The following is a 10,702-nucleotide window of genomic DNA, read 5'->3' on the forward strand; positions in this document are numbered from 1 at the left end:
AAACTAAAATACTTGTAATATATTTCTGATAAATCAATTTAGAGTTATCTTTTAGTATTCCAAACAGTACATTTTTCTAAAATAATATAAACTGTTCATCAATATGGCTGCGGGGGACCGGAAACGTTTTTTTCCCCAGCCGCATTCTGCGGAGACCCGCCCCTACTCCGCCACTGATTGGCTCTGATTTTGATATTCTTACTCTAACCAAATCATCTCACTCCTCATGCCTGAACCTAACCAGAAGGCAACAGCACTAGCCAATCAGAGGCAGAGTAGGGCGGGCATACGCGGAACGCGGGTTGGTGGGAGGCGGACCGGAAGAGGTGTTATCGATTTTCAAGCTAGTGTGTCGTCACAGCGCGTCTGCTATAAATTCAGCTGCGTTAATACCCCTCCTCCATTTTGAGATTAGCACGCTATAAATTTATTACGTTACTGAACTCATCATTATTTAAAAATGACCGACCAGCTTTGTAAACTCTTCGTCGGTGGACTAAACGTGGACACCGACGACGATGGCCTGCGCAAGCACTTCGAGCAGTACGGTACGCTGACCGACTGCGTCGTGGTCGTGAACAAGCAGCTGCAGAGGTCCCGCTGCTTCGGCTTTGTCACCTACTCGACACCAGAGGAGGCCGACGCTGCGATGGCGGCCAGGCCGCACACCGTCGACGGAAACTCCGTCGAGGTGAAGCGGGCCGTGGCGAGAGAGGACGCTAACAAGCCGGAGGCCCTCGCAAAGGTGAAGAAAATCTTCGTCGGCGGCCTGAAAGACGACATCGAGGAGGAGCACCTGAGCGAATATTTCTCTCAGTACGGTCAGATCGAGAAGGCCGAAGTCATCTCGGAGAAGGAGACCGGGAAGAAACGGGGCTTCGGCTTTGTTTACTTCACCGATCACGACGCGGCCGACAAGGCGGTGGTAGTGAAGTTCCACACCGTCAATGGACACAAAGTTGAGGTGAAGAAAGCCCTGACCAAGCAGGAGATGCAAGCGGCCAACAGGACCGGCATGGCGCCGAGGGGAAGACCGGGCAGAGGCATGAGGGGGAATCAAAATGGCTACGGCAGCAGAGACTACGGCGGAAACTACAACTACGGAAATGGCGGAGGCTACAACTGTGGCGGCTACGGAGGGTACGGCGGACCATATGGGGGTGGCGGCTATGGCGACCAGGGAAGCGGCTATGGCGGTGGAAACGGCTACAACGAGTTTGGTAGCGGCTACGGGCAGCACTCTTCTGGCTACGGCCCCATGAAAGGGCCTCCCTTCGGCGGCCAGAGGAGCGCCGCTCCCTACACCCGAGGAGGGGGAGGCGGCGGATACCCGAGGGGGGGTTACGGCGGCGGCTACTAAATGAGACTGCACAGATGGAAAATCAAACCACCCCCACCGCCTGCCATAAGTTACCTCCAGCCAGGATTTGGACGTCAAAACTCAAAAATCAGTAACGGGGCGTCTGCCGTGATATCCAACCATGGCAGAGATACGGACACAGAGACCCCCCTCCCCCCCTAATCATAATGAAGACCTCAAAAACACAAACAGGTAGGAAGGTCACTTCCCAGAAAACCTGATTTAAAACGAGCAGCAGTTGTTGCCGTTCAACTAGGACACGTTCAAATAAAGAATAAAAAAATACAGTGATCCATTTTTATGTAGTTGTCGTTTAGAGTTGGAATATTATTTTTTATTTGCGTTCACTCGCTGTTTTTTGGAGAAATTTCGATGTAGGATTGTTTATGCTCAAGTTCTATGGTTATTTCAATATTTGCATTTTAAGCAATTAGATTTGTTTTATGGAGTAAGTTTAGTGTGATTTTTATTTTATTTTTTCCCCCCAATGTATGAGGATGAGAAAGCATGTTTGTGGTTTTTGGATTTCATAGCTTTGTCATACTGATAATAACATCAATTTGTATAATTATTTTACTTGGGTCATTTAGTAAAGGCGGGGACGTGATACTGCAGGATCCAGCTTCCTTGTGTCCTTCCCCATACTGTGTTCAATACTCAAACTCTCCTCACGCATAGTAATAGTTTCAGTCAAAATATTGTTCATTTTTCCATTTACCTGTAGCAATATCTAATGTATATTGTATACTTTCATGTCTGGAGAACAAAACTTACTGTTAAAACACTTTGGTATGCATATGTATGTTCATTTTAAATAAAACGTTATACCACTTAGCTTAGTTATTTTACTTATTTAACCAGGCTTCCTCAAGTTCATCCACAGGTTTTATAAGTGACATCACCTTGTTGATCTATAGTTACATGGCATCTCTCCCACTGTTTATTCCCTTACACTCAGGTGGGTGAAATGGTTACAGAATGGCAGTCTACCCACAGCCAATGCATGTAGGCTTTGTAGGGTTTGACCTCTTTTGTTTTTAAACTAATGTGGTTTTTAGACATTGCTAATATGACTTCACATTTCTCTTTTTACATATTTGAATACATATCTTTATGTGGACATGAGGGCTCTGATATTTATCTTTGATTATTCCTACATTTAGGTGTTCTTACTCGTATTCCAGTAGGCTATCCCAGCCATAATAGCCGTAGCAGTTTGTTTGTAGGCTACATCAGGACCCTGTTGATTACCTGGGGTCGATTGTGATAGGAGTCTGAAATATCTCATTAGGATATCCACATCCAGCAAACTAGGTATGTAAATCAACCTGTCTTCACTCTGTGTTGGTCAACCATGTATGGATTATCTTTGAGATGGTGCACAAGTGTGCCATTATTTTATCTTAAACAACTTATCACTTACACATTAATCATAGCTTTAAATGCGTCTTATCTAGCTAATCTTAAAATAAAAACAAAACAAACTTGGGGGGGTTACTCAATTTGGTCTTTAATGAACTTTTAAGTGGGTGGAAGGGGACCCAAATTTTGTTCCACCATTAAATGAAATAATGGAACGAGTAAATTGGTGTCTCCTCCAGAAAACCTTGATCTGTCCAGTGTCTCACTCTGTTTCTCTCCCATCTCCTCCAGGTTGCTACGGTAACCTGGGCACGAGGGACATCACCCTGAAAAACGATGGGGTGTGTGTCTGCACGCCGACGGGGGGACCGGAGAGTGGTTGTGCCTTCTCCCCCTCAGGTGAAGTCAGTTTTCACACAGGATTCCCAAGTGTGGTCAAAATGCATTTGAAAGAGTCTTTAAAAGGGTTTTGATATGAGAGGTTTTTATTGAAGATGTGGTGGGTTTTAAGTTTTTGGAGAATTTTGATAACACAGTGCCCAAGTGCTATGATGATCTCTTCCCAGTGACCAGCATTTAATCATGGACCTGCGCAGTGATTTGTTGGACCAAAACATGGAAGCCAGTGGTTCTCAACTGTTTTAGCCTTTTAATCCTTAAAATTAATGATGGACGCAAGTTGTGAGTAGTTACGAGTGATTTGTTTCTTAAGATTATAGTTTTTTTAGCGACATGTAGAGGTCTGTATTGACATTTTAACAAAAAAGTAACATTGAGAAGTAAAAATATAGCTTTCTTTTCGTTCTGTAAACATCCTGTGACCCCTCAGATTTATCAGAAGACCACTTGGTTGGTCCTAGCCCCCCAGGTTGGGAACCACTGACTTGAGTGTTTAATGAGGATGATGATCTGGGGGAAGAGTTGGCACTTTGGGCACTGTGGGTTTCAAAATACAATAAAAGTTTATTATTATAATCTTTGTCTTGTATTTCTTATAGTGTGTATATTTTTTCATTATTCTACAATGTGCTGTGTGAGAGTTATACCACAATATGGTTGTAATGAGGTAAAATAGGTGCAGGTAAGTAAATACTCTTGGCTGTGTTCATAAGCGTAAGCTTTGGGTAACTTTACCATTTGGTGGCCTTCATGGGTGTTTTCCCTCCTTTTTTTTTTTTTTCTTCCTTCCTCTTCTGAGGTATATAAAGGAAATATGATGTGGCCATGACATTTAAAACAGCTGGAAGGTTTAACCTACAATTGTATTGATGAACATATGTCTGCAGGCTTAAAGACAAGGAACAATGACGGAAACATGCATGCTTTGTATACAAAGGCTCTCCTCACACATAGTAACCGAAAGTGATGGCAGTATCTGTTTGCAGACCTCTCTGCACGCTGCCTGTAAATGTTTAATTGGAAACTGAGTCAAGGCTCCACAATGACCTGTGACTGATCCATCACATCACTGTACTGTTGTGTGTGTGGATTTGTTCCTAGAGGATGATTCATTTCCTTATTATATACACTATATTTGCAATAAGAGGCTCTGGAGGTGGAAATACAGACCTTGGGCAGCGATACTTCTAGAACAAAATTATGGTTTGGATGTTTGTGATTCACTCCTTTTTTAATTTTAACATGAATTCTGCAGTTGGTTGGCCTTTTTTTCCTTCAAATTATTCAGAAACATTTATTTGTGAGAAATTTGACATTTCTAGAAAAGGCCATTGGCAGCCCAGTGAGGAGCATGTTTGAGGCAAATATTTAAAGTTTTGTTACTGTGAAGTTAAGGTCTTCAAGTCTGCTGACCAAATGTTGATCAGTAGTTAAAAAGAAATGCATTATTGTTGGAGAGGTTTGCGAGTGGGTTTTTATTTCAAAGGTAATCTGAAAGGTTGCTGCTAATTGAGCAGCCAAGATTGATGCGTGAAATGCTCCCAATCATTCTCCCACAGATAAAGAAAGAAATATATGCTGAAACACTCTTGGCATCAGTACCGCAGCTCAGAGGGATTTGGTAGATTTTCAAAATTAATGGATTTGGAAAGCCTCTGATCTTCCAGATGCATTTTCAGTAACCAAAAGAGCCTTGAAAGAAACTCAACAAAAGGCTTATTTCCTCTGTTTAGCGGTGGTGTCTTGATTACAAGATCATTGCTGCTGACTTTAGTGATATTTAAGTAAAACTAATACTTTACTGTATACTTTTATGTCTTTATTGGAATAATATGAGTTAAAGAAACTACAAACCTCAACACTGAAACCCAAACAGTAACTATATGAATCAAATGTTAAAGTAACCCTTCGTTTTATTAAAATTGAGGAAAGTATCTTTAATTACGTAGATCCTGTCTGATGTACTATGATGCTTTGGGAGACCTGGTGTGACACACATGTACATGTAGTGTGTGACTAAAAAAAATAGTGTATTAAGTGATGCTTGACATGGTTATGGGAGTGTAAATGTTACTTTTGTTCTCTTACCTTTTTTATAGGATAATGGTGCTTGACGATTTCTGATCCCGTAGGAAACATCTGTTATACTGGCCGTGCTTTTTAATGGATCCACAATAAATTATATATTTTTATATACCAAGAGACTTGTTATGTTACTTTTTTTACATTGAGGATCGTTTGGTTGCATGTCACTGTTGTTCTCCCCTGGTGATACCCGTCATGAAGGGGGGGGGGGGGGGGGATTTCCAATCTGTTGGTGAGAACGATGGCGAACGGTCAGGGTTTGCCGTGTTGATGAGCCCAAAGAACTGAAGCCGGTGAACATATCTGTTTCATTCAGCCAGGTTGTAATCATAAAACCTGCTGATCTGACGACATTTTCAGGTCTTTGGAGCGCATCAACGTGTCCATTTCAATGCTTTAAATATCAGTTAGGCAAAAAGGATTGGCTTAGCTGTGGTAACAACATAGTTTTTCCCCATTTTGAGATGGATGTCATCTCCATTTACAGCCTAAATTACATGGTTTCTACATCTTGATGTGAAAGCGTTAAAGAGAGCTCTTGAAGACCTGGGTCTACAGTTGGATGCTTAACCAAAACCAGTGCGGCTTTTCTGGTGAGAAGGCTGTGCCAAACTGTGCCAGAAATGCCAGTTGGAGCTATGACGGTGGTTTTAACAGATGGTTGGTACTGGCTCAAAATATCAGCATGTTGCAACATGTATTAATGTGCTGTTGATTCTTTTGAACGATTGTAAGTTGGAGAAATACCTTGAGACTTATTTCGGCAGCCTTGGGGGAAGGGGCGTAAGACTAGTTTCACTTGTTCTGAAGTCTGACTTAAGCTTACCTTTTTAAAAGCTAAGATTGTCCATCCCTCAAAGCTGTTTAAAAGCTTATATGATCAGGCCAATTTGACTGTAGTTTAAACAGTAAAACAACTGCATTGCACAAGTTTAAAGCACAGGTCTGTTCACGACTAGGCTAGAAGACAGCTATGTTCACACCCACAGAGAAATACATATTTAACACATAGTACGAAGAATTAAAATATTAAGACAGCACTGTGCATCAAAGAAACTAAGGATACATAACTTACAATGTGTTGGTGGCTCCTGTTATATTATGCTATATGCTCAGACTAAAGTGATAAATAACTCTGGGAAATTACATAAACTCTGAAGTGCTGAATATTTTGTTTTGACTTTTTAAAAGTCAAATATGAATCAATACAAGCCCTCAATATGTTAGATTATGCCACTCTTAAGGTGACACACCAGCCTCTGTATGATGGAAATACTGTTAGGATACCTTTTTAAATGTTGAAAAGGCAGTCAGGGTTTGCAGTGTTGATGAGCCCAAAGATCTGAAGTTGGTGAACATATTTGTTTCATTCAACCAGGTTGTAAATCATAAAACCTGCTGATCTGAGGACATTTTCACGTCTTTGGAGTGCATGTGGTCAATTCAGTGCTTTAAATATTTAATGCTGTTATAGGAAAAGGGATTGGCTTGGCGGTGGTAATATAGTTTTTTCAATCTTGAGCAAATTAATTGGATTTACCTTTAAATTAAAGGCATGAATTTGAAAGAAGTCCGTCTTGAAAAATCTATAAAATTATCTTTATTAAACTGTAATTCCCATTAAAAATCTTAATCCAATATAATGCGATGTTTAACGTGTCCGGTGTGTTCAAGGCACAATCGAGCTTTACTCTAATGAAAGCATGGTGAGCTTTATATTTAAATAGGCAGCATAGGTGTTCAGTAATAGTAATATAAGCGAAGGGAATTAACCGGGAAACAGCTTTGTACAGAAGAAGTGGTCACATTCATATATTTCATCAAATTGGACTTAACGTGGTATATTGCATTCAACCCCCACCGTTTCATAATTAATTATTTATTGCACTTGTCTCCGTTTCTTGGCCCACTAGCGCAGTTCATATTTCCCTTGTACAGTCAATATTTCATTCCACGTTTTATATCCCATTTCAAAACTATTATTAGCTTCTGTAAATAGATTTAAAATTTTAATGTTTTCATTTAATTTTAGTACTACTTTATTTTTATTATTTCATTATATACTCTTGTTATAGTTTTATTCATATTCTTTGTATGCTTGCATAGTTCGCTAATAAAACAGATACTGAACAAAACCAACGACCACAAAGGTCGAAATCCACGTTTTTCCTTTTTCTCCTCAGCTATTGAACTCAAGATTTCCGACGGGCCCTGGAGGCAGCATCAACGTGTGTCGCCGGCCAGCCAATGTGGGTGGAGATTTTTTTCAAGCTGACCAATCAGCGACGGCTACGTCTTACGAAGGCGAGTGAGTCCAACGGCCCGCCCTGACGTCTCTCATTGAAGAAGAAGAGGGACGGTCTCTCCGCAAACCATCCTCAGAAAATTCAATCATGACGGCGAAACTTTGCAAGCTTTTTGTCGGAGGTCTGAACGTGGAGACCACGGAAGATGGCCTCCGTGCGTATTTCGAGCAGTACGGCACGCTCAGCGACTGCGTTGTGGTGATGAACCAGCAGCTCGGACGGTCCCGCTGCTTCGGCTTCATCACCTACTCGACGCCGGAGGAGGCCGACGCAGCAATGGCGGCTAAGCCACATGTCGTTGAAGGCAACAACGTGGAGCTGAAGAGGGCCATAGCGCGGGAGGACGCCAACAACCCGGACATCCTCGCCAATGTCAAGAAAATCTTCGTCGGCGGCGTGAAAGACCACATCGAGGCGGACAACCTGAGCGAGTACTTCTCGCAGTTCGGCGTGGTGGAGAAGGCCGAGATCATCTCCGACAAGCAGACCGGCAGGAAGAGAGGCTTCGGCTTTGTCTTCTTCGAGGACACCGACTCCGCCACCAAAGCTGTGCTGACCAAATTCCACACCATCAACGGGAATAAGGTGGAGGTGAAGAAGGCCCTGACCAAGCAGGAGATGTCCACCGGCGGCCGCGGCGGAGGGAGAGGTCGAGGAAGAGGGATGCAAAGCTATGGCGGCGGAAGAGGAGGCGGCGGCGGCGGCGGCTACGGCGGAGGCTACGGTGGCGGTTATGGAGGCGGCTACGGAGGAGGCTACGGCGGCGGTTACAACGGTAGTGGAGGCTACGGGGGGTATGGAGGGGGATACGACGAATACGACAACCAGATGGGGGGTGAATACAGTAATGGTGACTTTGGGGACGGCTACGGACAGCAGCACTCCAGTTATGGTGCAGTGAAGGGGGGTAACTACTCCTACAGGAGCGGGGCTCCTTACAACAGAGGCGGCGGCGGTGGTGGCTACGGCCGGGGCGGTGGGTTCGGCGGTGGCTATTAGTAGCTCTCCCTCAAGTTTTTGAGATGTCCATTGGGGAAAAATCTGATAACAACGAACTTGAATTTACACACACACACAAACATACATAACACAAGCCAAGGTGGGGGTGAGGGGAGGGGGGTCTTTGTGTTTAATTAAAGGGAGCAGTGCCCATCACCCACGCGGAATGAATGAGACTGTCCTCTGGATCATGGCTGCCCCCCATCTGTCCTCTTATTCCACACATTATGGACTTTACTACTAAGAATTGTGAATTATTAAATTGTACTTTTGTTATGTTGAAAGGGGTGAGGGTGGGGAGGGGGGCTTGTTTTTGAACCATTTGTAAAGCCGTAATCAATGTCAGTCACTGCTTCTCAACTCAGAAAATTGAGTTTGTTTGTCTTGCAAACCAGTCAGATGTCTGTTATTTTTTTGCATCATGAACTCAGGGTTTTAAGTGAAGTTGGTGGCAGTGTCGGGCAGCATGGGACTCGATTGCTTGAGTTTCTTGATCCTAAACACTTTCGTGACAAAGTATTTTTCTGGAGAAATGTCACGGACTGTTTTTGTTAACTGTAAATTACTTTTTTTTCCACTTATCCCGTCCCATTACAGGCTTTTGTTTAGATTAAAACTGTTTGAAATCAATGTGTTCAGTTCACCCCTATGTTTTATTCTGCTTTTATTAAAGTTTTTAATGTTTTGAAAGTCTACATCTTGTCTTAATTTCCAGTAGTGGTTTTGGGTTATAATTCAGCAGTTCTTATATTTAAAAATCAGCATAAATGGTAGATAACCTGCCTCTCTTTTTATAAGCATGTGAATTGAGTTCATAAAGCTGCCACCAGGAGGGAGTGTTGCCTGTGAATTAATGCATTTCCAGTTCATCGGCCATTTTATACAAGCGGAGATGAACGTGGGAGGTCGAAGAATCTGATTTAACAGACTTGGTCTCCTCATTTGCAGTTTCTGATATCAATTTAGATGATAACCTTCAAAGAACGAATGATTGTACAGTAGGAAATGCAATTTTGAGGCTTAAAATCTTGTGAATCCTACAGAAAAAGGGATTACATTGTGTATATCCCCCATTAGTAATTATCATTAAATGATTTATGTTTAAATTATTTCTCTTTACACTGAAATATTTTTCCCCCTTTTTATTACTATTTTTTGAAGCTAGCTCCCAGTGTTCAGCTGCATTTTGTAGACTGGTTTTAGATAAATAAGAAAATATTGTCAGTCTTTCCCGGTGGACAAATTTTTCCAGAAAATGTGGTTTTGTTACTTTCAGGACAGTTGGTTGTTCATCACTTTGGGTTGATCCAGTCCAGTGTTTGGAGTCATTAAATAAAAAAGAAAAACCTTACTTCTCTTGCTTCTTAAGTCCCTTCGACTCAACAAATGTGTGTCATCTTTTCAAATCTCATCTAGTACTGTGTTGTCATGTCTGCGGCCACCATCACTTACATTGAAAGCACATATGATCTTTTAATAGCCGGTATGAACGGGAGGAATGATTACAGCGAAGAAAACCTCTTTCACTGTTCATATGGACACCTGACTGTTGTTTTAAGGCAAACTTGAAAAATTGTGAAGCTACCCTTTAAGATTTTGGGAATGAGCTGTATCAACATATTTTTGTGTGTGTATAAATAATTTTTTCCTATCAATATTATAATTTATTTGGTTTATCATTTTACATTTTAAATGTATTATACCCTGTTGGTGAGGGAGGGATGGGTTATGTTGGCATACTTCCTTCATATTTAACTCGGAAAATTCAATAAAGAAACTTATTTGAAAAAGATTAAAATAAACACAATGAGTATTTTTGCACCAGGACAGTCGTACAAGAGCACTTAACTCGTTCTTTTTAAAAGACATGTTTTTATTATAACAGTCAGGAGCCCAAATGATTCCTCCTGTTCATACTGACCAATAGAAGATCCCTTTACAACTCACTTAATATAAGGGATAAGTCTCCTTCTGTGCAAAAAATTATTTAAAAGTTTATCTGAAGCTAATATGAAGCTTCAGCTGTCCAAATTAGTCAAATCAAGTAGATATCTTTCAACGTCACAGTCTTTTTAGTGCCTCTTTTTGTTACTATACTTCCACCGCAGCTCAACAGGGAAACACAAAGAGGGAATTTGATGCTAAAAAGACTGTAAATGTGGCAGATATCTGCTTGATATGACTAACTCAG

The 10,702-nt window shown here is 41.7% G+C and overlaps 2 protein-coding genes across 4 annotated transcripts; both read left to right on the top strand.

The window, feature by feature from the left end:
• The first annotated feature begins 363 nt into the window (after window positions 1-363).
• Window positions 364-5,323, top strand: LOC137189792 (heterogeneous nuclear ribonucleoprotein A0-like). 3 transcript variants are annotated; one of them, XM_067599858.1, is made up of 4 exons: window positions 364-1,552; window positions 2,524-2,674; window positions 3,014-3,121; window positions 5,221-5,323. In XM_067599858.1, the coding sequence occupies exon 1, from the start codon at window positions 461-463 to the stop codon at window positions 1,358-1,360; it is 900 nt and encodes a 299-aa protein (XP_067455959.1). In that variant the 5' UTR covers window positions 364-460; the 3' UTR covers window positions 1,361-1,552; window positions 2,524-2,674; window positions 3,014-3,121; window positions 5,221-5,323. The 3 variants fall into 3 exon arrangements, with proteins under 3 accessions (XP_067455959.1, XP_067455960.1, XP_067455958.1); XM_067599859.1 differs by having other exon boundaries at window positions 3,014-5,323; XM_067599857.1 differs by lacking the exon at window positions 2,524-2,674.
• On the top strand, window positions 3,008-9,204 carry LOC137189790 (heterogeneous nuclear ribonucleoprotein A0-like). The gene is made up of 2 exons (XM_067599856.1): window positions 3,008-3,121; window positions 7,390-9,204. Exon 2 carries the CDS (start codon window positions 7,600-7,602, stop codon window positions 8,509-8,511), a length of 912 nt encoding a protein of 303 aa, XP_067455957.1. The 5' UTR covers window positions 3,008-3,121; window positions 7,390-7,599; the 3' UTR covers window positions 8,512-9,204.
• The last annotated feature ends 1,498 nt before the right edge of the window (window positions 9,205-10,702 follow it).

The sequence above is a fragment of the Thunnus thynnus genome, chromosome 9 (genome assembly GCF_963924715.1).
Source record: "Thunnus thynnus chromosome 9, fThuThy2.1, whole genome shotgun sequence".
Classification (NCBI taxonomy): Eukaryota; Metazoa; Chordata; class Actinopteri; order Scombriformes; family Scombridae; genus Thunnus; species Thunnus thynnus.